General features: G+C 48.2%; 1 protein-coding gene across 1 annotated transcript in view; it reads left to right on the top strand.

The window, feature by feature from the left end:
* Window positions 1-27399, top strand: part of LOC118502949 (protein serrate) — a 99887-nt gene that overhangs the window by 17673 nt on the left and 54815 nt on the right. The window contains exons 2-3 of the mRNA XM_036035701.1: window positions 4863-4980; window positions 5094-5341. Coding sequence (XP_035891594.1) covers window positions 4863-4980; window positions 5094-5341 — 366 coding nt within the window. The remainder of the gene's footprint in view (window positions 1-4862; window positions 4981-5093; window positions 5342-27399) is intronic.

Here is a 27399-nt window from a genome sequence, read left to right as displayed (position 1 = left end):
AGATGAGGATAAATGTTTGGCATACATTTTCCATTACTTTCCTTACTTGATTCACTGATTTGCTATAATTCGGCTCCACAAAAAAATTCTCGTAAAGTATTGGACTGCCTTGACGGACTTGCTTCACTTGATAATATCCTTGGAAGATAGGTGGCAAGATAATAACTTTTTATAGCATCAATTTAAAAAAATGGTTTTGTTTGGATTTATGCTCTAATGCACCATAAACCAACCTTCCTACCGTCCTACCGAGATGCTGCAAAAAGTAGTTGTAATTAATTCCCCAAAAGATTTAACCATCTTAAGCAAATTCCACATAAAGCAATCACCATAATTGAAATTGATTGCTTCTGGAAAAAAATAACAAATTTTCGAACCAAAACGACACAACCCCCGAAAAAAGAGAAGACTCATCGTCGTCGTAAACTTTTTGTTCCATAAAGCTTCAATTATACTACTCACCCAAGGATGAGCAGCGATTCGGTGGTTTGCGAACAAACCAAAAAGGCTCCAGTCATAACCGTTTCACACTACCATAAAGCAGCCGTGCGAAATTTGATACAATCAACCAGACACGTTTTCTTGCGATAAAAAAAACTCACCTTAAGCGTCTTCTCTTAATCGGTGAGAGAAAACAAAAATATCTCCATCCCGAGGTGGAGTCACTGCAACAGCACTGACAAAAACACCCAAAAGACACAAGCCCGTCTGCCGAAAAACGCTCCAGAATGTGCTGCGCCAGCCGGTGAAATCTGATGCAACCTTCCAGCGCACAAGCCCCAAAGTGTACAATTTATCTTCGCTTTATGAGGATATACCGAGAAACAAACACACATTCTACCGAGTGGTGTATCACATTCGGCCAAGTTAAATGGTCACTCGCAAAATATATGCAAAATCAATTGCCTGCCAGCCAGCCAGCTCATCTTCGCGAACGAGACCCACGTTGTTTTAATCAGCCCCCGATCCCATGCTACTCTTGTGTCGGGCGTCATTCGTTGCACTTTGTTTTCTGCACTCAAACCAGCCAGTGTAACATGATCCTTCCCGATTTAAAGCTACGCTGCTCACTCCCAACGAAACGGAAGTGGGATCGAAGAAAGTATTTAAAGACGATGGCGAAACACCTCAGCTACACACAAGTAAGCTGGGAACGGTTGTGGTGTTGCAAATAAATATCCGATTTGCAACAGTCGTTGAGTGTTTTATGTTTTCATGGTGATTTCTCATGCAGCCTGATATGAAGCATTTAGCGTGCGCACACACACACACACACACAAACACACACACATACGTGGTGGATGCCGCCCTGATGGGTAATTTACTACGGCAGCGTTTCGTTTTTTTTTTTAACAACACTCAACAAGGAAAACCAAAATGGCAATTGCATTGCTTCAACATTCCCGCAGCAGGCCACCGGGGAAATGATTTTGAACCTCAAGGTCAGCGAAGAATTGAGTTAGTCTGGACCGTTTCAAACCCTCCATTCCATTCCATTGGGGTTTTTTTTCCAGTGCAAGGTATGATAAATGTACGTTCCCTGTGCAGAAAGCTTCGTTGAGATTTCGTCGGAAAAGGCGCGCTTTACGATGTTCTTTACCCAGCTTACCGTACATGATCCCTGACCCCGGTGCTCCGGGACAATGAACGGCTAGAAGTTACGTTTGCTAGCGTTAATTTTTTCGTCACTGTCATCGGGACGGTGAGCAGATTCGGTTGTTCCTCGTCAAACTTCTACTCCGTGCGCAATTCATGGTCAGCAGGGAACGTACGACAGTACAAAAAGCCACGATGCTTGTTGACCCTAGTACTGTTGCTACCAGCGGTACTGTTCCTCGTGGATCGCTCGGGACGCCAGAACATACCAGTTTGATTGCGCGAACGACGCACAAAAACGGACAGCCGGTTGCGTTAATGATTTTGTATGTTGATTCCCTTTTTTGGAGTCTCCCGCGTAAGGCATTGGTGGGCCCAGGCTAAATGAACATAAAAAGAAAGGAAAGCCCCAGGGAGAGCGGGACGTACAGAGGGGAGTGTTATGGTGTACGCTCGTAAAAAAAATGGTGGCAGAAGAAAGAAGCAATTTAACGCTTACTTCACTTGATGCGCCCGTCCGGTTCGCATCATCTCCGGGCGCTGAGACGCGTCCAACGTCGCCAAGGTGTCGTACCGTCTCGTCATTCCGCGTTCCACCAAACGCCACTAGCCGAGGGAAACCGACCGAGTGGTGGCTGGATCGGGATGAGGAAGTGATTGCTTGCAGAAGATGCGACCTATTGTGTGTCGCATGTACGGGTCCGAGATCTCCACACCAGTTGAAGGCCCATTTGTACTTACATACGTTCAGGACATCTCGCGTTCTTCACTCGCTAGCCTCGTTCTCACACCACCAGCACATACAAACAATCTGGCACTTTTACGAGCTTCTAGAAGCAGTGGGGGGGGGGGGGGCAGATGGATGGAGCAAAAACGGCGGCTGAAATAGCGATCGAAGCGCTACAGTGACTCACTGTTGCGCTTTGAAGTTTCTCAAGTTTCCCTTCGGTGAGACATTCCAGGCACACACACACACAAACAAACGAAAACAAGCTTCGTGAGTCGTCGCAGGCAGCGATCTCATCCCGAACATGGTGAGATCGTTCAGGCTGCAGAAGAAGTCTGTTTTCGGACAGAGCACATTTTCGCGTCACCTTTTTCGAAATTAAACTTCTTCGGGTGCACACCAACAAAGTGAAAAAGAACTGCCAAGGAAGCTGGGGGGGGGGGGGGATGGGGTTGAAAATTGCTCCGCCGAAAAAAGTAATAACAACAGAAAAGCCGTAAGAAATCACAGCAAAGCGTAAATGCGAAAAAGGAACCCCGAAGAAGAGCACCGCCGGAACACCGATGGAGCACGATGTTCAACAAAATTGTTCTCCCGTTCAGAACTCCACGAAAAGCGCACCGAGATTTGGGCACAGAGAGAGAGAGAGAGAGAGAGAGAGAGAGAGAGAGACAGGCAAGCCCGCTAACAATCACAGTTTGTTCACAGAATTTATTATTAATAGCATAAGAAGCGCGCTATGACAATGTTGTTTTCACCCAACCGAACGTCCACAGAACGCGAAGGATTGGGCTAAACAAGCGGGTTGACTTAACTCGCTTACAATTAGTGCGTTTCCGGCGCTTTCCCACCCGGGAAACGTTGTTTTTTTTTTTGTTAGTTGAGCGATTTATTTGCTCAATTTTGGTAAGTGCTTCTGCCCTGCGACAGACACGACATCTTACTTCAACAGTCTAATTATTTTTAGTGTGCGTGCTATAAATTAGCGTTTATCTGGGTGCAGTGTTCACTATTTCCCATGCTGGGGTAAATTTTTTCCCCGATCTAAAGTCACAAGACAATATTTTTGTTAATATTTTATACTTTTTACCACAATAATATACCTCGATCGCTTGACATTCGCTGACAATAGACAAACGATCGCATACCAATCGCATGATCATCCGCTTCCTTAGCAGTCAAAATCCTGCGTTCGTTTTGTTTCCATGCCCGTGCACAAATAACATTCCACTCGCGAGACCTTCCAAACAAAGCGAAAAAAAAGCGCCACAAATGATTCCTTGCGCTCGATGATTTTCTGTTTCCCATGGTAAGGCGAGAGTAGTCAAACAAAAGCCCTGGACCAAAAAAAAACCCAAACACGCAAACCGCTCCGAGGCAAGCCCAGCTGTACTGTACCCAAAAAGGGGGCTAAATGGGCTTAGAAGAGCGCGGTTGCCAGTAAGTGCTTCATCCAGTAAACAAGCTCCATCAAATGTGGCCAAATTCGGCTGAAACCCCACATTGAACTCCGGTAATGAATGCGCAAAATGTAGCATCTTATTGTGTTGCTTATTTGCACCAACAATGAAGTCATCTCTTGTGGCAGCTCTGCCAGCACACTACTGCTGCAGACTGCGCCGCAGCCACCTTGACAGATGGCCAGCTAAAATGGGTGTGCTTTGGTGCCCCCGGGTTCCATAAAGCTAACTCGCAAAATATACATACACACACACTAATTATTGCACCCCGAGGACATCCGTGGAACGGTTTTCGATTCAACATAATCGTGTGTCTGCGTGTGGCGTCTAATAGTATGACCGCTTGCCTTTAATCGTAACGCTCCGATTGGTGGATCGATTTCAGGCTGGCATTCACCGATGGATGGCTAGCGAAAAGAAAAACCATCTACCATCGCCCCTCCTCCCCCTTCCATGGATAACGAGTCTCGTAAAGCTGATTAAGCCTAATATTGGTAATTAATTTGTTAATTAATAGCCGTTCCGTAACGTGTATGCATGGAGGAATCCATGTTTTTGTGTTGCCAATTTTCGAGCACAAAATGGGAGTCGTAGTGGCTCCAAAGGAAAAACACTATCCAACCACCAGTCGTTACTTATCGAACCGTGATCCATTACCGCTACGAATGGACGAAAAAATTTGGGCAACCGGGTGGCATGAATCGGAACCGGAGAAGCCATGCAGATACGGATCATTACGATCGCTCATTAATAATCACGACACAACACTGCTGCCGCTTCTCCGACTTCATGCACGCGCTGAGAAAAAAAAGCAGCGCTCGAGTGAAAATAAAGTTAATGTCATTTTTAAATGTCCCGTTGGGGCGCATGGAACCAGGAACCGAACCGACCCTGAAGCATGATACCGTTGATCTCGTTTCCTTTGCATTATTGAATGTTTTATTAGTGATCCGTTTTTTTTACGATTTTATTATCGACCCCATAATCTCAGCCTACGGGGAACCGAAAATTGGTTCCAAATTTTTGCTGGCCACACTTTTACGGTTACTACAGCACTACTCTTCCGCTTTCTTCCGCAGGTATCTTCATCCGGCTTCTTTGAACTGCAAATACTGGAGATTTCAAACACCAACAGCCACCTACTGTCAGGATACTGCTGCGGTTTGCCACCGGAGAAACGACAGACCCAAACGACAGGTAACTCATAGCAGCGTGTTGCGGTTACGGTCAACCGCCACCACCACAACGATCGACAATTTATCTGCCCTGGATACTAACAATTGTTCTGGCTTTTTTTTCCAAAAAAATAGGATGTCCGGCATGTGCGACCGCGTTCAGCTTGTGCCTCAAAGAGTACCAGGGCACGGCGTCCAGCGTGCAGCAGCAGCAGCAACAAAAGGAGCTGAAGCAGCCGGCCGTCGCCGTGGAACCGCAACCGTCCGGCCTGTACGGTTGTGCGTTCGGTAACGCCAGCACGCCCGTCCTGGGCGGATCGAGCTTCGTCCTGACTGACCCGGAAGTCGGTGGCATCACATTACCCTTTACCTTTCGGTGGACGGTGAGTCATACAGATTTTTTTTTACTGCCTTGTATCCACTTTTATCCGTGCGAGTGCGAAGAATGTAGCTTTTTTCCTGTATCGGTCACCGCGTTATTCCCAAAGAGACACACACCCCGAGAGAGAGAGAGCGGGTTCGTCGCTTACTTTACGTACTGCGTGCATTGAAGTCATTTGTTTCGGGCTCTATCGAATTACTTCGCGCTTCGTTTTTTTCTTGTTTTTCGTGTTGCTTAAATCTTTTACCCGCGAGTATCGATGAAAACATAACAGAACACTACTATCTCCACCCTGTTCACCTGTGTACAGGTCGCGATCGATGTTTCTGATAATTAAACTTCTTTTGCATCGGGGCAAGGTTTTTGTGTGTGTCTGTGCGTATGTGTTTTTCGCATGCTCGCGGAATGTAAATCATTGAAAATGCTTCGTGCTGGATTAAAAGTTGTAAGAGAAGCATGAAAGGTACAAAGGAACACGCAATTGACAGTATCGGAACGTTTGGTTTGATAATGCGCTCGCTGTACGCAGCACACATTTAACGAATCGCAGTTGATTTATCTCGAAACGAACGATAAGAAGGTTTTAAGTATCGCTGACATGTGCGCCTTACATTTGCAACGTTTCCTTTCCGCGTGCCCTGGAATTGCCGCGCTCATACGCCTAGAATGTAACACGAGCGTGGAGGAGTTTTTCTGCTCCTTTCTTACTGAAACTAAAAGACATCGACAGAAAGGGCACAGTTTTCATTCGGTTTGTCCTCACCGGGTTTTGCAAAACCTAATGGTGCATTACACAGTGTAATGAAACACTGAGCCTCGCGGGAACTTACCCACCCAAGACCACCCATGCGAATTCCCCGACCTCACGATGATCGCCGTTTGCCAGCGATTGTCTGGCGTCATGTAACCGTCAGCACCAGTCATGTAGAGACCCGGTACGACACGATCGAAACCAACCGCGCCATTTATGAAACACTCAATAACGTTAATGAAAATATCTTGGATACTTTGTCAATATTAATCATATTCCTTCACATTGGAAGGCTTGCCACAGTTCAACCAGAGACCAGCAGCGCACGCACATACGCACATACCGTTTTTCCTCCACGCACCACATGTAAAGTATCGTTAAATTAACAGTTTAGTGGACATTTTACTTGCGCTCCACGCACTGCACCCACCAGTGCACCACCTCGCTTTAGCCTTTTTCGGTACGGTTCCTTACGCGAAACGATCGCAGTGCATTAAAATTGACTCGTTTCACGTTGACTTGACGGACTAGGCCGATATGGAACGCGATCGCGATCGCGATGCCCAAGCACTCCCTGTAACTGTCGCTTGTCGGTAGGCAAACTTACGTTTACCGGACACCGTTCGCCCCACAGTTGCATGATGCACTCACGGTACGCAACGGCATCGGAAAGCATTTGCTATCTCGCAATCCGCGCAACCGTCTCAATCATCTCGCCCGATTGCCTGGCCGTCGGGATGCTCAATGTGCTGCTGTGCCATAAATTCTGCACTGTATCAGTACCGCACCTTCCGTATGGATTGCCCGCCAATCGTTGCAAACCACTGTTCGATCCTGCGGTGGTTTCGTTCCCAACCGACCAACGGACAGCCTTCTGCTCGAGTTAATCAGCATACTTCAACGATCTGCAGCGACACACACGCACCCACACTTGTGGCTGCATGCGATAATCCGGTCCCGATCTCGTCAGCCAGCTCGAGCTGTCCATCCACATCTGATCCGGGGGCCGGTTTATGCTGATGCTTGCAGGCGGGCAGGGGAATCACACAGCCAGCCGGAATTCAATTCAAATTTTTCATTTGCCCTTTTCGGGGTGGCACTATTGCTTGATTTTGGATTGGAATTCGATTGAATTCAAATTAGATGCTTGTACTTACGACACGTTAGCGAGAACTCTCCGCTGCTTGGACTGCGTGGACGCTTCCACACGGACCAGCTCCTGTGTGGCGTTGCGATGAATATGGAGCGTGATTGATGCTGATGGTTGAGTTTCGTCATGTCAGCCTGCTTTCGTTCGAGACATTGGCTTTCTGCATACATTTTTTCTTCGCCTATTCGGAAAATGCTTATACGGGGGACACCTAGGGTTAACTGACACCACAACGGGTCAATTTAAACTGAGGCGTAGAATTTTCTTCCGGCAGCGTGGAGATTTATGTTGCCTTTGCATTCTCGTCTCGTGCACAAAATCCTATCCTTACCATATTGGACGTTGCTTGCGAAAACTGTACCAAGCTCAGCAAAGCTCACGCTGAATGACACAGTAAAATGCTGTTCTTAAGATCCAAATCGGTTCAGGATGATTAATTAGCTAAACTCACACAACTAAAGTGCATCCAACACAACCGTTTCCTTGCTTCGAGGCAGTTGCACAACCGTTTGGCGAAAAAGCGTCACGCGTAACATTTGCTGAAGCACGAAAACTGTAATCAGTTTCTGCTCGATCAGCGTCCCGGTTCATCGTCATCGACACTCATAATCATCATCGTCGTCATCATCATCGGTGGTTCTGTTCTACTTCTACCTTCTACCGACACACACACTCGAGCAACCCTCATAACGTTCCGTGCAACTACCACCGGGCGACCGAGGATAATCGGTGCTTTGCCATCGCTCTCTTATTAATTTCTCAAGACACCGGACCAGACCGGGTGCTGACCAGTTCGGTGAGCCGTAAAATTAAAACGAACCAAGCGAACGCTTGCAGCAAATCGACACACAAAAACATGAAGCACAAACAAAATCCTCATCCGCGGCGGGCGGAGTCTCTGTTGCGATTACTTTGGCCCTGCTTTGTGCTGTGGCCATTGTGGCCATGTCGGAAGGACGTGATGGGAGGGTGCAGATGTTGCGGCAAGGAACGCTCGAACGCTGATCGACTGGCTAGCTAATTTATCCGAGAGTGGTCGGTTTTTCTTCTCTAACCTTGCGCTACTCGTCAAGCAATGGCCGATGCGGTTCTCATCACGAATAAAGAATGGTATTAGCAAACAACAGAAGCAGCAGCAGCAGCCCGATGGGCAGGATGTGCCCTGCAGTGGGAAGATGCACCACCCATCGACCCCACTGCCTTGGGGGGGGGAGGGCACGCTGCAGTTGCAAACTGCGGTGGCCAGGGTGCGAACGAACCCTGAAGCATCAGATAAGACAAAAGCCTTTCGCGAAAAGATCACCCGCGCGAGGGAAGGCTGAAGAAGAAAAAGAAACACACACCAACGGATAACAGATTGAGCCCATTTTGTGCAACTATATTTTATGCTTCAATTCGTTTTACCTGTTTTTGTTTTGTTTGTTGCTGGCACCCGTTATATCTCCGCCCGTTCGTCTTGACGGCCGAACGAGATGGTGCCGGATGTTTGATATCTCACAGCCACCCGGTTCAGAACTAGCTGATGCGTTTTCATCTTCTTCTTGCATTTTGTGGTTTTGCTAGCTCCCACCACGGTTAACTGCCGTGGTTTTTTTGTGCTGACAAAAGCGCGCATGATTTATGCACGATCAACTAAACGGCGGATAGCCCTAAATTGAGCTTATTGAGGAACCCCATTTAACGGAACAATAAGCAACTCCCAGCACGCGGGCAAAAGGAAGCCAGCCCAGTCGTGGGCTGTAATTAGAAAGATAAAAACACGGAGTTTTCTAAGGGCACATCGGTTTTTTTTTACTTTGTACTCTGTGTGGCAACTATCGGTGCGATAGCGATCATCCCACAACATAGCTAATCCATTCAAGCAGGGGAGACATAATTTTATTCTTTTCCAGCGCGCGCTGGAAAAAAAAGCAACGGCTTGGGCGCAAAATTACTAACGATAAACGCTAAATACTTCCCAAGGATTACCGTGGATCCTAGCGTGGAAGCCTGCCCGTCGACTGGAGACACAAAAAACCCAACCCGGTGATCAGTATCGGGCAACCGGTCGACCGTCGCGGACTCGAATGTAGATCGATCGATTGTGTTGGATCGCTCGGGGAGATTGTTTGTTGTTTTTTTTTGTGTGTGTGGAAATTTTCTATTATACGATCGCGCGTCGCGTCGACATCTCAATTTCCTTCGCGTGCTAGGCAGCTGGCATAACAAAGCAACACAGCAACGAAAAAAAAAGAAGCCATCTACGCTGCAATCAGCCTAGCTGCAGTTTTGCGAAGTTAATTAAATGCTTGCTTGTTGCACACTCGGTGGGTGCTGTGTGGCGCTCATCTACCTACACGGGGAGTAGCAAAAAGAAGACATTACGAAAAAAAAACATTCCCCTATTTGCCTACTGCATGCCTGTTGGCTGTTCGGCTGATCGAAGATAGGTCTCGGAACGCATACCACCGTTATGGTACGTAGGGCCCACTGTCCATACGTAAACCTGTGCCAAGATATTTCTATTAAGTGTGTATCCTTCGCACACCGCCCGAAGGAAGGAAGGAAGCTTGGGAGTGAATTTATTACCCGGGTAACCCTTCCGACAGCCCAGCGATACAGCGCGTTCGATAAGCATTTGTCACATCATTACAACCGAGAGAGGAAATACATTCTTTCCTGGCCAGCTCGCAGCCATCCGATCGCTGCCCTCCGGGTGAGTAAGCTTCCGTTTTTCGCTGACTAATGAGAGTGGCATCTTTTTTTTTTTTGTTGCTTGAATGCCTCTCAATGCGGTTTGTGAGCTTTTCGGACACAAATATATACGATCGCCACATTATCTCCACCTGCTGTGCGCCGGAGGATGCAATCATCGTTCATCAGTTCCAAAAGTCATCAAAATCGATAATGAGCGTCAATCCGAACATTCATCAATGGCAAACGGTACGATTGTTGGCGGGAAAAGTTCACACAGAAGTCACACACACACACAAATTACTGTCAGTGTGTAACGATTCAATTCGTTCCTAATTTGGGCAATATCTCATGTAGTTCGACCCCGTCGACACACTCTTTCTCGCAACCCGCAACCAAGCAAGCAACACAATAAAGACAATCGCAAATGGATTTTAATAAGTGTTTTATGGGGTGGGTTCCCTTGGTCCTGGGTGTTCCCGCCACGAAGCAATCGAGGAGCGTGCGCGAACAAAATAAAGATGCACCTTCGAGCCATCTCGTTCGCGATCGCGGGGTGTTTATTTTGGAGCGAATCGGTTTTATTACCTCACCCGTTATTTGCAACTGCATACAATCTCATTACCATATAATGGAGCTTGTAAAAGGCAGTAAAGGAAGAAGGCCCAGATTGGTTTCGCTTTCGTGTGCAGAAGAAGGGTTTCGGTAATACATATTTATATACTTCCTATCCGTAGTTCTTGTTTCGGTTACCGTCTGTTTTTATTGCGCGCGACCATCGCACTGTGGAATTTGACTTGCATTTTCGTCTTATCCGGGCCAATCACCTGTGTCGGCCAGAACGCAACAACAACAAAAATCGAAAGGGAATCAGTGGCATTTTTCCTCGCCCTGTTTAAAGATTAATTCGACCGAAGAAAGAGTGTAGAATTAACAGGCAGACCAAGTCCTTCAGACTTTTTGACAGTGTTGTGTGTATGTGATGCCATTGATTTGGACTGCTCGATTCCGTGCGCGAGAGCGAAAGAAAATCGCGAAACGAAACGCGCCCAACTTCACTTCCCGTGTGCATTCGCGCTACGTAGACACAGGGAACCCGGAGCACGAAGAAGCGACGAGGCGACTTGTTGAAAAATAAATCGACAAAAAGCCAAAAATTCTCATGCCAGATAAAAGTGGCGTATATCGCGAAAACGATTGCAAAAGCGAACAGCGGCAACCAGCGAGCAGCATAAAGCAGCCTGCCGGAGCATACCTTAGAAGAAAGAGTCTAATGCCGGTGCAGAAGGAAAGGAAGCGAACCTTTCGCGCGCGCGCACACACGCACAACCACACAGGCGGACTGCCAAAAAAAAACCACCAAAACGATGACGCACACCAAGCCACCAAAAGCCACGGCTGGATGGGAGAATTGGGCGAAACATTTCGTCTCATTAAAATTCCTCACAAACTGAAATATATCTCCGGACGCGATTCCGAAATCATCCTAAATCGTTTTTCCACGCTTGCACAAACATTGATACAAGCGCACACATACACGCACACACACACATAAATACAAGCCTGCGCAAAAGGGTCAGTTCCGTGTGTGGAGTTTGTAGTCATTGATTTTGGAACTGTCGTTGGAGCCACTTTCACGATACATTCAGAGAAGAGGCATTAAATTTTTTTAACTTGTTTATGTTAATTTAACATGACGAAGTTAAATGAAAAATGTGTAAAAAAAGCAAAAAGGCGAAATAGGAAGAAATAACTCCTACATCTCATATTACCGGGGTTTCAATTGATAGCCTAAAAGTATCGATCCTTTTTGTAAGCTCTTTACATAAAATTCTAAACTTAGCTAGATGACATAGGCTTCAGAGGACATTTACTGCATAACACTTTATTGTAAATGTTCCAGATGATGTTGTAATCGCAGCTTTTGATATTGTAAACGGTTTTTTAGCGCTCACGTAACCTACAGTTATAAACGGGGCCTTTACATTATCATCTGAAGCACGCTAGAAAGACATATAGTTAAAGATTTCATTTCCATCCTGTATCACACTACTTGCAAACAGTCATCGAACCGGCAAGCCCTTTATCCTATCAATTGATTTGCTTTTAAATCAAATCCGACCTGCACACAAACTGTTAAAGGGTATGGACAAAAACCGATCTAGTAAAAGATGTAATTTACTTCCCATTCCGAACCATTCCCAGGATTGAGGGTGAATAAAATATGAAAAGCCCGGCCCTGTCCTATCCTCAGTGCCGTATGCAACGGTCCCGTTTGACCGGTTAGCCTCACGAAAATCTCGTTGCACGGAAACTGTCGTCGTGGTCGTCGCTGGTTCGAAAATCGGAAGAATCCTCTCATCGGCCGCTAGCGAGCTAAGCCCGAACCGAGTGGATTATTAGATCTATCAATGTTATTATCCAATATCTTCGGCCCGTTCTCGGTACCGCGTGATTTCCGCGCTTTCTTTGCACCCTACCCTATGCCCTCCACCCCTTCCTTTTGCCATCGGTAAACGATCATTTCTTCGATGATGACCAAACCGGCCAGCGAGTAAACAGGAATGGGGAGAGTAAATGTTATTACCATTTCATTGTATCGTCCATTATTTATGATTTTATAAATGGAACAAAAAGCAATTGAAAATGGCAGGGCGGGTGCAGGGAAGCTCTTTTCCCCTACCAAGCCAGGAGGAGGGTGATCTTGCGATCTTGCGCACATCCACTGTGGTTCGATGATCTTGCGGTGCTGCTGCTGCTGCTGCTGCTGAAGCACGGCTGAAGACACCAGCAGCAGCAGCAACCACAGCAGCCGCTCGGCAAGATCGGCGGCAATATGTACCACGGCGCGGATAAATCATCCGAACCGATGGCGCGCACAGCGGAAACGAAATCGATATTTTATAAATGTATGAAATAACCTTCGCCCAGGAAATCGTCTCCGGGATCGTCTCCACGCACGATTTTCTTCGACCAACCAACGTTGAAACGGGCGCTCGCAGAAAAAAAAACAGCGAGTGAAGTGCATTAAAAAAAAAGAAAAACCAGGCCACAGATTTACACCCTCCCTAAGAGAGGGAAAAGGAGAATAAGGCCCCCACTAGGGGTGGAATGCTTTTTGGAAAGGTTCGTGTGGACCGATTCCTCGTTTTTTTTTTTTTTTTGTCGGCCGGTGCCTCATGCTTAGTGGCGTGCAACGAAACCGATTTACCGCACAGAAAATGCAACTCGGTCGATTGCATTTTTATACCTCGAAAAAACACAGCATTGCAGCAGCAAAACAAACCCCGAAACGAAGGTTATCAGATCGAGGCTTGCGTTATCGATTACACCGATATGGCTTTTTCTGCTGCTGCTGCTGCGGCGATGTGTTAACATCAGCGACACGTGAAAGGACGATCGGTGTAAATTTATATCTCGCTCGTTGCAGCTTTACAATACCACACACCGTCTGGCACCGAGTGGACGGCACTCGGCACCGCATAAAACACTGCAACTGACGCGACGAATGCGAACAAATATGTAACAGGAAACTGCTGCCACGGAACGGGACCGACCGATTCACGTACCGGCAATCGATTCCTTGGACGTGATCGATCAGTGCGCCCGGTCAGCATAATTGTTCGCTACCCGTCCAGCATAGAAAACCCGCTTGTGAATGTCTGATAGTACGTTTTTGTTGCTGTTATACTACTACACACGATCGCGCAAGGTGGGTTTACGTCGCCAGAGTGTGAGCGCCGTCTGGTCGGGCTGGGACTGGGACCGGTGGAGCATAATTTTATCACATCGCACGGCGCAATGTTTAATTGCATTTTCTCCGATTGCATTCGCAACCACCGGGGAAGATATAGCGATGTGTATATAAATTAAAGATGAATCTGTGCGCTCGTGTGCCTGTGGATGCTCCGGACACGTACAACCGCCGAACGGCCAAAGCTACCACCGATCGCCACTATCAACCGCTCGATATCGCATTACACCACGGCTTGTGATGGCATTCGCGGCCGAGCTTGTTTGCGTGAAACTCCCGAATGTCGGATACTTCACATTGCCCAGATAAACGGTCCCGAAGGGAATCGATGATTGAGGAGAGAGAGAGAGAGCAAAAACCCCCAAGCCTCCCAATCGTTTTTCCTGTGTTAAGAGTATGATAAGAGATAGAAAAAAAGTAATAAAGTAGTCGAAAGTTTTCCCCGCAGGCAATAAATTTCATCTCCCCCTGATCAATCACACTCGGGGCACTCAGGATCGCTGTCAATCGGCTTGCGATAATTGTGCTACGAGTCGAAAAGAATACTGCAACTGCAAGTGAAAATCGTTTCACAATCTTAGAAAATGCACCTTCTTTCGCAAGATTACCGTTGCAATTTCCGTCCAATAGTCCGCCCCCGATTGGGGCCGATTCCGATTTTAATTGGAAACTTTTGACGGTTATGATTAAGTTAGCGATTGTCCCAAGTGACAGCTGTCAATCAGCGGTAGGAGAAGTTTGTTTTTCTAACCGCCAACCATCGCACCGGGAACAAACCACAAAACAAAAATCCGCCACATCACATCTAAACATCAAACGTACCCACGCTGCGCAGCTAGGACACCAACTCCAGCTGGTGGGCGTTGCACTCGATCGGACTCGGTAATAAAGCCAACAGAGAGCATACGGTGAGATACGGGGGAAAAAAGGGCACGCAGAGAAAATTAAAGCAACCGCATCACTGCCGGTTCGCACACCGGTTCCACCGAGAGGCTGAGAAGCGGGCAATTATAGGGTTTTCAAAATCAATATCTCACACGTCAATCACGTCAACTGTGCGGAGACTCCACCGGCGGAGTTTCGGGATTCACTCACCGCTCCGTCGTTACGATGTTTATCAAAACAACCGTCGCTCCGTCGCTCGGCTTTTCATTCAAATGTTCGTGGGCATTCACCGTGTGGAGATGGATTTTTAATTAAATCGAAACACACGTCCCAAAATCCTGAAGAGCGAAGGAATGTGGAGCTGAAACGCTGTGCAGAAACTGTAACCCTTGGAGTACACACAATGGGGTCCTCCTCCCGTCCCGTGATCGGTTCTGTCTGATTTGTTTCTCGTTTGCGCTTTGCGTGTTCCATATTGATTCACAAGTTTAGCTTCGAACCGAAAAAAAAAACAGATCAACCTTCGCCGTCCGAATGTAGTGTGGATTGTGTGGTGTTGCGGTAGCTGTTGCAGCTTCTTGCCGATAGAGAGCATGCGGCAAGCTTTGAAGGCGGACAAAAACCCAGGGCAGGCAGGCAGGCAGGCACCGAGATCTTTTCATCAAAGACAGACGACTACCGACGAGGACGCCGTCGTCGTCGTCGGCTGATTGACTGACATGCGAACGGGAATGCTCAAGAAGCACAATGCCTCCCCCCCCACCCCCCAAAGAACCGGGTGCACAGGTGCTGCACGCAAGGGACGTTGCTGCAAATCATCGAACACGATGGCTCAGCAACATAACCACAAAGTGAAAGATACAAAAGGGAGGCCCAAACGTTCACACACAGAGCAGCAGCAGCAGCCTTGAGTGTGAGAAAGGTCCTGCCATGTTAGCATAAGCAACACAGAAAGTGAACCTCAACTCTACCCCAAAGCTCCATTTGTGAAGTGCATTCAAACACACGTTTCCTCAGCCGGGTTTCTTCATTCTCAACCCCTGGCGATCGCATTCGACGCAACAGTTCCCATTCGCATCGCATACCGCGACTGCCGGCCGAGCATCTACTCAATCGCTCACTGCAGCCGATAGTCGGAAGCGATCCTTGGGGAAGCAAAATTTCGGGGGAAAACCGAATAAATTAACTCGATTCACTTAATTGGCTTCAATTTAATGCTCCCGTACCGGTGCGGGTAGGCGGACGGCACGGTGACGCGATCTTTAACGCGATCGATCGCGGCCCGGCCGGTGGACAACGAGAACCTCCGAAATGACAACAACAAGCAGCAGCAGCACAAGAAGTCAACGCAGAACGAGAGCTTTCGGAGGCGGTTTTCTGTGTCCGAACCCGAACACGAAACACCAATACTAATCAATTTGAAATATTTCTCTACCCTGTTCCCCCCAAAACCTTCAAATGCATGTCCGGTGATCCTGGTCTGTTCCCCCGTTGCCCGTTTTAACCGAGCTTGGGACGGGAAAAAGTGACCAGAATGCCAAAATTAACCACCACACTTTTACTTCTTGCACTTCTCCTTGAGGGTGAAGGAATCCGGAATCCGGTGAAGAAAAATCTCACGAAACCGGGGTAAGATCGTCTCTAATGATGGTCGGTTTTTAATTATCCTTTTCTCACCTTTTCCCGTGGCTTTTTTTTCGCGGGACACTTCGAAAGTGAAACGAGCGCCCGAAGGGAATAAGTTCTTGTCACCGAAACTAATTATATGGATTGGTGGATTTGGAAAAAGGTGACTAAATTGAAGATGTTGGAGCAGAACATTAAAGCGAAAAATTAATGCGAAAGAACAAATATCGGGATTAATCACTGGTTGAGACCATCTAGCTCTCAGCAAAAGGCAATCCAATCGCTCCATTCCAAGGGGCCATGAAGATGTTACAATACAATATATCGCGGTGTATCCCAACTGAAAGGTTGTACTCCAAATCCCAGCATCAGCTTGTTTCCTTTCCCCAAATCGAACACCAACGGGAAGCTTTACGGAAGGAGCTGCACAAAAACCGTGTTATTATATTTTATGGCATGTTTGGACCTGGTGCCGACTTCGGGACTTTTGTGAAGAGATTGTTCCCCCCTATCTGCTTTGCTCAAACGATTGCTCCGCTTTCCGTAGAACAAACAAAAACAAAATCACAGTACACATGCTCGGCCGTTGTTTTCGGTTCTGGTACATCCAATTGTTTTATGCTCTATTCGTTCCGTGGTGGTTTCCCGGCCATCCCCGAAGATACTCCACGCTTACCAAGGATTTCAATTCAGAACAAGTTGCAGCACAATACATCTGGCGTATCAATATCGCATTGATACGGAGTTCCGTGCAACGCCGAGAACCGTGGACCCAGTTGCCGGTTTTCCTTGCGCCGATTGGCGAAGAATTTGTGTGCATTTGTGCATTTGCTTGTTGCCTTTGTTTGCTCGTTTGTTCGCTTTTGTGTTGTGGATCTGTTTGTTGCGAATTTGCCGCCACATTGCAAAACCATTGTAAGAATGGTTTGAACAGCCCCCCCACACACACACACATGTCATCGCGGAGTTCGTGAGGGAGTTCCTACTACACTTTTCCTTTGCCTCACTTGGAAGACGATTAACAGAAATTTATTTTCCCATCATACGCCAGTGGAAAACGCTGTCGTCGAATCCACAGAACGAGTTTCCCCCCCAAAAAAAAAAAACGCGGTCAAAAGTGCCGTTTTGGATTGTATGGAGCAGTACAACGTAAAAACTGACGCAAGGATAATGCAAAGCCCCCGTCCAAAACATCATTGCCGTTCGGTGCGGACTGACGGCTTTCTTTGCATGCTCGCTACCATGCGCAATGCTTCTGCCGGCCGGCCAGATGTCGGTTTGATGATTCGCCCACATCGCGCCCAGCAATCGTGCGCCGGTGGCTGTGGCCTCTATCAGCACACAGCTCCGGCGTCGAGGGCAACCGTCACGAAGAACACGTCGTCGGGCCGCGACGTGGGCTACCTTTGAACCCGCACGGACAAGCTGCAACTGCACGCGCATCACGTTCCGCCCCACCATTATTCCTGCCGTTCGCCCATCTCTCTCTCTCTCGCTCCTCTACTGATGATGTGATCCTGCCAAACGCCCCTATAAACCCGAGTTCTGGTGTGGACAAAGAAAGCGCTGCAAGTGTTTTGTGTTCTGGAGCTCCCGCCGAGGGGGCCAATCGACGACAGCACGGATCGTGCATATTCATGAGCTAGCACGCGAAGGTGTTTAGAAGTAGCGCCGAAAGGAATTTGCATTTCGCCGGGTGCGCGCGCATGTTTGCTATACATCCCTGCGATGCGATAGATCGCTGACACTTTCCACCGTGGCTGGATGGGACCTTTCGGGTTGAACTTACTGCCACTGCCCGTAAAAGGAACCTGCGCGATCGCGAGACAACACCCGTTAGTTCCTGACGCGCACGTTCTGCAACTCGCGCTGAGCGCTACCTGAGAGTCTTCCCGGGCGATTGGTTTGGCAAATTCTGAAATGCTTTCGTAGTGTGACGCATACGCAGAGACAAAGCGTGTTGCTAACAAAACGCGACTGCATCTGGTGCCCTAAACCGTGGTGCTCCGAAGTAAATCAGACAACCAATTATTCTCTTCCGTCTTGGGGCCGGCTGGCTATTCTCACGATCCCGCGTAAGGATCATTAAGTATTCATGATATCACCCAGACCCTCGGCAAGGAGGATGTAGTGCACGGACACACACGCTCATCAAACCCTCGTCGTGCCATATGCCGCCGGTTCGCCCAGAAGCAACGCAGCAATTTGCCGTCGGGGCTCTCGGACATCGCGTGATCTTCGCCGCAGCTCGCAGCAACAAGTGGCGGTACTCTTGCCCTGCCAGCAGAACCCGACGCCCCACGGTCAACCATTCGGTCCGGAAACGCTCCACCCAAGGCGTATATCCTTTTGGCCTTGGGATCATGCGAGAACGCAGCACGCAGCACGAAAAAAAAACCCTACGTTCTTTATGCGTCGTGCAATGATGAAGCTCCCGTCACGAGCGGCACGATCCACGGGATCCAGGTATTGGAAGGTATTGGATCATATACAGAGAGAGAGAGAGAGACGAGCGATTAAGTTACGGTAATTAATACGTACCTGGATCAGGATGAAGATGATGGTTGGTTTCGCGTTGCCAGGTTTTTTTTCGGTTCGGTTTGGTCCTCTTCTTCATCCGATCCGATACGGAGACGAACTGAAGTGCTGAGGGCTCTTCCTTTCAATCAGGGCGCGTGTTATTATGGAACTCCCGTGCGAACCCCGGGACTGAAGGAAGCTGCATGCTCCACCGTCAAAGTGTTTATGAGTTTGTACATTGCTTGTTTCTTAGCTCATTACACCAAACACTGGTGAAGTGTGGTGTAGTCGGGCATAAAATACTGACTGTTTGCATGCAACCACTTGAAGTGGTTCCAAAGTGTGTGTCCGAGCAAAATGTGGGGCCAAGTTCTTCGCGCAACTTCCCGCGACACGGACACTGGAGGACCCCAGAGTTCATCACATCACAACACTGCTTTCTGCGGATGTCGTTCTTCGCTCAACAACGCGCAAACAAACGAGACGAAAGTCGTGAATCGCTTGTAATTGCACGGTAAATACGGTTAATTTTGCACAGAATGAAACCACCACCAGCAAAGGTAGCGCGCCGGATGGAAGCTGACGATCCACGATCACACTAGCGATAGTGGCCTGATATTGGACGAGAGCCACGCAAAAGAGCAATCATTTTTCAAATAAATATCACTCCGTACGGACGCGCTGGCAACTGTGCGCAAGCCCATGCGGCCAGTCAGCAAGTTCGTTCCGTCCGTCAACCAGTCCGTCAGGTGCTGGTATTTCCCGGGCTCGGGCTTCCAAATGGTGTTTTAATATTTTCACCACCACCATCCATCGTGGCCGATCTCCGCGCACGACATCCACACCGGTCACTACCACTCCACGCCGGTGTACTTTATTTGCTTGCTGCTGATGCGCAGTCGCTGTCCGGAGATCGCATTCCTCGCACACCGCCGGAGATCAGTATGGTACACTCGGTATGGACATCCAAATGGCACACTGGTGCTTGGGTGCGAAAGGTGCTTACATTATGCTGCGTTTTAGATGCAGTTAGTGGCAGCGCTGCTTCTAGTGGCAATTACCATCGCGTACATTATGCGCCGCATTTGATCCGGCCAGGAAACCCTGGGGGAAAATGACCATCGCTACCATGAGCTAAATGTGTGGTACGAAGTAAAAACGTTTTTCCCTCTACTTCCCGTTCGGAAGTAGGAAACGAACAGCGCGGGCGGATGTGCACGAAAGCGGGTTACACCTCAAGGGTGGAGTACGGAAAGTACAATATTAGAGAAGCAAAAAAAGCGAACCGAAACCCGCCTAAAACTTAGCTCCTTTCAGTGCTGTCGGTTAATATGGGAGATTTTGTTGAAGATGCTTTCTTGAGTGATCGTGATGAGGTCTCTCACAACGCTCACAGATTCTTCTTCTCTTGGTGCAGTTTTTTTTTTTTTTTGTTCGCCGTGGTGTTCATCACTCACTTTGAGGTTCATTATTGGCACAGGAACAAATTTCTCGGTTAATTATCGTTTAGAAGCGCAACTTATTGATTCCCAAACCTCTGCAGCTGATGTGTGGTAAAGTGAAACACGGCCCGGAAACTTCAGCTACCGGTTCGTGCTGCATCGAAAGCGATGCAAATCGAAAGTTGTTGAACGTTGGAACACCAAGTCAAGAAAAAAAGCTTACCCGGTCGGGTACCAATTGCAATATTCCAAGAACGCTCAGCTACGAGCACGATCACATGATCCCGTTGCTGTTTAGACTCTAATTGAACCATTTCTTCGTTCTGCCAGACTGTTCCGTTCTGGCGGACCATGGTTCGTGAGCACAGCGGAGCACAAAAACAGTCCTTCCCGAATCAGACCGCTGCTCTCTCCGCAACCATCTCGTGTCACATTAACGATTTCACACACGCATCGGGAATTAATCAAATTTCAAGGAATAATGCGAACACATTATACCCGTTCCGGGGACCCCCTTTTTTTGTGCTGGTTCTGGTAGCCAAAAGGATGAAAGAAGAAAATCTCCACCAGACGTCGCCCATTTGGCAGGAAGTAGCTCTCGCCAGTCATTGAAGGACCGAGTGAAAGAAATCAAATTATACACCAATTTGCTGGCTTTCTGGCTACCACTACCAGTACTGCGTGTGTGTGTGTGTGTGTGTGTGTGTGTGTGTGTGTGTGTGTGTGTATGTTTTTTTTCTTGAACCCAATCCGATCGTCTCTTACTTTTTCGCCCAATTCTTCTGTCCCAAAAACCCCAGCCATGGCTCCGGCTCGACTAACACAGCCACCGAATGATGGTGGTTCTAAGCGCCAACTTCTTGCCTGGTTCGCTTGGTTCTGTTCTTCACATGTTCTGTCGCTCCCGATAGTTTTTCTTTGGCCTCCTTTCCTTCTGCCCAACACTAATTTCACACACAACCATGAAGCGGACTCATCAAGCGAACGCTGGATTATTCGGTGCCCGGGCGCGAACGACCAGAACGTCGTCGATTAACGATTCGAAATGCGAACACAAAAAGGCTGTCTGATTTGGGATAATAGTATTCTAATCACGAATTTAAATGGTATTATTGGAGGATTAGAGCGCGAGCGGTTGCGCGCGAGAGGCAAACTAGTTTTGGGGCGTCGGACGTCGGGCGATTGTGCTCCCGGTGCCATTTTATTCGCATCGACCAGCTTAGAGGTGCAAAATGTGCTCCAGAACGACAGCTCCAGAATAGACATACGTAGATGTGCAGAAATTATTATTACTCCCTGAGTCTTGTCCGATTGTGTTTGTCCAGGGTACGATTCTTCCAAAACACACAAACACACAAAAAGACTCTCAGGTTATTCTCAGGTTTGGTTCACATGCCCGAAACGAGGATCAGCAGCGATCCTCCAAATCTTCCAGTGAGCCCTCCATCACGATCAGATTCCCCCAAGAGGAACCGTTTAATAAACGATCTGGAGGGCAACACTCAGGACGCAAAACTGGCCCAGAGATTAGCGTGCCCGAGTGAGAGAATGTTTCGCGTTAATTAAAATGATTCTACGCGAATTTGCGTGGCTTCGGTGGCTGTGTTTCGGTCTTCCCTTCTCGTTGTGGGAGACGCTGCCAAGAGTCGCCGCTGTCAAGTGTCCGATTTTTTTGGCGATCGCGATAATTTACATAAATCAATAAGGTGCCTACGAGCAGAAGATAAACGACCGGCGATCGTCTGAGGTAAGGATAAAAGCCAGCAAGAGTGAAGGAGACAACAGGGACTAGCTAGCAGCATGCAAAAGGTAACGACTGTGGTGTGGATGTGGATTGGAACGATTTTTGGGGCGAGATCCACAGAGATTGAAATCTGTGCCCCGTTCCACGGGAAACGTCCGATGGCTTTCTTCGGGAACGTCGCGATAACGGACGGCGATAATGATGGATAAAAAGCGCGCGCTGCTGGTTTCAAATTCCTGGCGACCGTATTCTTCGCTTTATATCTTAACGGCCTGGTTGCGGGTGATCCGTTTTTTTTCCCCGTCCACCATTTCGAAGCTTTCAACAATACACATTTAATTAAGATGCATTCTCCACCCCGAGAGGAAAATAAAAACTGACCCATTTGTCAACCGGGTGTACGTGTCGGCTGGCGGACCACCACCAACAAACCAACCCGGAGCTCCATTATGGACGATTCCAAGAGAACTTCGGGGAGACTCAAGTTATGTATAAGTCTTAATGCGACTGCTTTATCGTACACCAAAAGTTCTGGTATCTGGTTCTGGCCAGCAACATCATGCCTATGCTGTGTGTTCTGCGTGTTGTGTTTCTCAAGGCGTCGCAGCTCTATTTTGGTGCCATTTTGCAAGAAACCACACACAACATAAGACCCCAAATCGCAACAAAATATGTTGATGAGCATAAGCGTTGCTGGAAAACCACCACCCAACTGGCTTGATCTTTATGGCGGCATTCTAGCCATTCTCACATTACCAATCCGAACCACCGGATTAGAGCCATGGAGCACAGGACTCATACACCCCCTTTCGGTGACACAGTCGGGTCAATGTTGGCGTGCATAATTCTTCCTTCTTCCGCTTCAATTCTTAATAGTGCAAGCGCTCCGTTTTATTCACTCCGCTTTTTTTTGTTGGTTTGTTTAATTTATTACCGTTCCGCGCTCGTACTCGGATGTCTGCTTTACCAAACGCACTTCGCCGGAGGGGTGTTCCGGGCCACAGCGGGCACCCTTTGGCAAAACGCAATCGCACACGAAGTCACAATCAGCACCAAACATCGATGCAGATCTCCGAGTGTGATCGAGCCAGCCGCAATCGATGCCGCGAAACATTAAAAAGAGCGTCCGCCGACGCCAAATTGATTTGCATTGACATTTACCGCAAAACAAAAGATATTGCGTGGTATCGGCGTCACCCGCTGATGGATGTTGTTGACATTCGCCTATTTGAAGCGTATTTCATTTCTGTTTGATTGTTGCGGTCCAAAACCCGCCACATGCCTTTTTGTGTTGTCATCGATTCCCACCGCCCGAAGTGTTGGGTGGGTGTCCTCACTCCAGCCCTGTGTGCTGTGGCCCTTTTCCGCCCCGGTTTCCCGCTGCTTCTGGTCACTATCGAAGAATCGGAGAATCACAGCCAAACAATGGTGACCGATTGTTTTGGTGCGCTTGTTGGCACGTTTGTTTTAATATTTTCAACCGACCAAGAGCATTTCGTTACGAAATGCAACTATTTTCCCACCAACAGGCAAGAGCGTGGGGCCAGTTGCCGGGCACGGTACCGGGTTCGGATAAGAAAATCATAATTATTGGATACATCTCTCGCGCTACCAGCGACCAAACCTAGCCGGACTGGTTTCGTTTACTTTCCCTGCTCAAAATTGCTTCTTTCTTTGTGCCAAGGATGATTGTTAGCGAAGGAGAAAACAGGAACAGCCCTTCTTGTTTATTAACCGACCCAACACACACACACACACACACACACACACACACACACACACACACACACTAACAAGATGCCGACCGTAGCCTAGAAAGGCATTGGAAGGCGTAGAGACGCACACAGAGAGAAAGAAAAAAACCTCCAAAAAGACGCCCATCATTATCGTTTCGTAATCGATGCTCTTTACCGCCCGACTCGACAGCCTCAGAATTCGGCCTTCGATCAAATTGAAGATTTATCTCAACCCCTCTCTTTTCCCCGGGGTTTTCTACCAGGCTTACATCTGTCCAGAAGGAAAACATCCAGCGCGGGCGACTCGTATTGATCGCATCGGTGGTCGCTCATAAATAACCGATCATTAATGGGACCTCCCTTTGGCGCTTCGGAATTGCACTGATCTTTACAGAATCGTGTCCATCTCGGAGAAACGATGGGTTTCGGCTTCGGGGATAGCCTTCTGTGTCGCGGGGTTAGCTAGCCGCGCTCCCGGAAGCTCAAGGCTTTCCTTGGGGCCTGCGTCTATGATTTAGACCGCAACGCTGCTATGATCGTAATGATCGTACGTCAGGGTGCTCGCCCCTCCGATACCCAGGATTATCCGTCTTCGTGCGCCTTACAATCCACTGATTCCGGGGGGACGGAATTTCGTTGAGAATCGTGACAAGAATCATGTACCGACACCAGTTAAATCGAGTGAAAAAAAAGGTTAATTAGCAGCTCCCTGACGCTACCATCGGGGGGATGCTGCCTCCGAGCGCTCCATTCCGCCTGTCGGGCTATCGTTTTCCACCCCAAAAGGTCCTCCTTAATGTGCTCTATCATTAGGTGGCGGGAGCAGTAATATACTTTTACGTTGTTGCTTTGTTTATTACCTTTCTTCTTGATGCTCGATCAAAACGAGATCCTAAATCACGCGATACGCCAATCGCAAACCATTGCCCAGGAACGTGACTTACCGTCGGCAGCAGTCTGTGCCCGTCTTGTGGTCACACAGCTAATTAACTCATTAACTCAACCGCGTGGCAATACGTTCCGAATGGGGGAACGTAGGCTCGCGTGAAACGCAGCGGTAGCTCGGCCCAACTTTCCTTTATCGGGAGTGGGTCCCGGCCATCTTGTTGGCGATCAATTCCGATATAGGTCTAGCCACCGCCAAAACTCGACCACTAACACTTACTATCTTCAACACCATGTTCAATCAAACACCAGCGGGCACATTTCACGCATCCACGTAAGGATATCGGTGGACAACGGTCTAGGGCTTCAATTATCACCTCCAAAACCAATCGCTCGCGATCAATGCTCGGCGAATCGGCAGGAATCATCTTCGCCGTCCGTATGCTTCCGAAAACAGCACCGGTCGGAACATATCAATTAAAGATAAATCATTTCATACGTACGCGGCCCCGATGACAACGAACCGTTAGCCGAGACTGCACAACACGACATCCATATTTGTGACCGAACCGATATTGTGCCCCTAAATGTTGCTGACAAGCGTTGGCATTCTGACGGTGACCTCCTTCCGGAATCTCGTTCCAGCTCCAAGAATGGTTGTCATTAGGGCGAGGAAAATGGTGGCCTTTTTTGCGGTACGATTTGACAGGCCCACTGGAACGCCACCAAATCTAGGGTTGTGCGAACATGAAAATGACAAGTTATGGAGCGCGCGTCAACAAAGGTAGCCGCGTGTGTGTGTGAATACCTTCTCAAGACGTTCCATTTTCGATCATAAACACTACAAAGTTACATCTTATATTTCGACCAAACGTGCACGGTTAAACACTGGCAGCATGATAACATGTATTATTAGTTTCCACCCAAGAATGTGATGTCTTTGCGTGGAAGGGTGTGATGCCACTGTGCGGACGTGGGTAGCGGGCTCCTCCTAAACGGAATTTCGAACCTCAGCGACTCATCAAAACCCATAAAACTCTGCTCAAATCGCCATTATGAATGCGTTTCCATTCATCGGATTAATAAATCAAAGCCCGAGGGAACGAAACTGTCCCACCACAGGGTAACACATTCGGTTATTCGGTTATCCCTCCGGTTATTCGACTTACCGGCTCACGTAGCAACCGTAAAGTGAAATCCAAACAGCTTCAAAAAGGGCGCTTTGAAACAACAAAACGGCCCTAAGATAAACATGAACCACAGCATGGACGCATGTCGAGAAGGTGAGCGCGTTTTGGGTGAAAGAACCTCCTTCAAGCAAATGGGAGTGTGAATAACAGCAATCAAAAATCTTCAACCCGACAAGAGATCTTCACCCAGCGCGGTGAAGGAGAGTGTGTCCCGCACAAGTAGTGGATATTGAAGGTTCGAGACGATTGGTCCTGAGCGGACGTGGTTGAAAATTAGTGCGAGTACAGCTTGATCGGCTGTTTTATTATTCCAGTTCTGTGAGGTGCGCAAGATCGAGAGCTCTTGAAGCTTAAGCGAGTCGAAGCAGTAGACCTCACGGTGTGCTGAATGTTAATCAGTTTAGTGTGTACATGTTTGTTGAGAGATCAAAGAATGCTGGACGTTATTTCCTTTCGTCTGAAAATTCGATCTCAAAGGAAGTGTGCTGTCCTAAAACTAAATCGGTTGATCAAAAAATGGTTTCGCGATAATTAATTTCCCATAAACGCGTGCAGCTCTCCGACCACCGGTCTGGCCAATCGCGGAAGATCTAGTCTTTCAACGGGCTTTTTTTATGGATCACATTCAGTTCTCCTCCCCAACCGTTCCGATCAAGATCCGGATCATACCGGTACCGCCAAACAATGAAGATTAGAGATCTTCAACGGGCCACACTTCTTCAATTATGGTCACACAATAGTTTCGGACGTGTCCGAACGTGTGTTTCGGGATCGTGATTGTACGCCCATTTTTTTTTTTTTTATTATTGCTCTCGCTCACCCGCCGACGAATAAAAAGGGACCAGATTGAAAAACAAAACCATATAAACGACACCCATCCCCGGGAGGGCTGCCCGGAGACGGACTTGATAGAACGCGGCCCCTGCGTCGTTGGGGCTGATTAAGAGATTTTCTAATGCTCGATCGTGGTCTCATCGGTGGAAGCTGAAGGCTGAAGGCCCGGTTGCCTAGACAGTGTTCGGAAACAAACGGGTTCTTTGTTTGCCGCGGCAGTTTACCCCCTGCCAGGGCTGTCCAGAGTCCAGAGTCACCGGGTGCCCCCTTTTGCGGGTGATGGATCTCTTCTGCCAGTTGAATTGGAAAACGGCGATGATGATGATGATGACGATGATGAAAACCAGAACCACATCATCCTAGATCTTCGGATGGAGCCGGGTGGGTCGGCTTTTATTTTTACGATACGCCTATCCGTAACTGCCTTTCCATTTGCTTTTGTCCTGCACCGGACTTGAAGCTCCCGCCGGCACACCCAACGCCCTCCAATCGGTCCACGCTTTTCGGGACGCTTTGGACGCCATTTGATTTCCAATTAACTTCACAGCATTAAATGCGAGATCCGCGCACTGCGGGAGATAAAGCGTTCGAGTTAGGTAGACGCGCTCATAGATTCCTCGCTGTGGAAGCACTGTGGTTATAGCGGGTAGTGCGTCGCGCGTACGTCAAACATGAGCTGTCCGTCCGTGGCGTTACTTGGGTTACGATTGGATCGTACAGCGCTGTTGTCCCGTTGTGCGTCACGAGCTGCAAAATCTTGCGCGAAGAGTTCGTGGGTCATGTAGTTCAACCGCAAATGCTATCACTTAAAGTCTGGTACCAGCAGCTACCAGCCGCCGTGAATGTAAGTGAGGGCGCAAGAATTGGGT

This window comes from Anopheles stephensi, chromosome 2 (assembly GCF_013141755.1).
Source record: "Anopheles stephensi strain Indian chromosome 2, UCI_ANSTEP_V1.0, whole genome shotgun sequence".
Taxonomy (NCBI): domain Eukaryota; kingdom Metazoa; phylum Arthropoda; class Insecta; order Diptera; family Culicidae; genus Anopheles; species Anopheles stephensi.
Note: the sequence above shows the minus strand (reverse complement) of the source record. Positions and strands in the feature narration are given on the sequence as shown.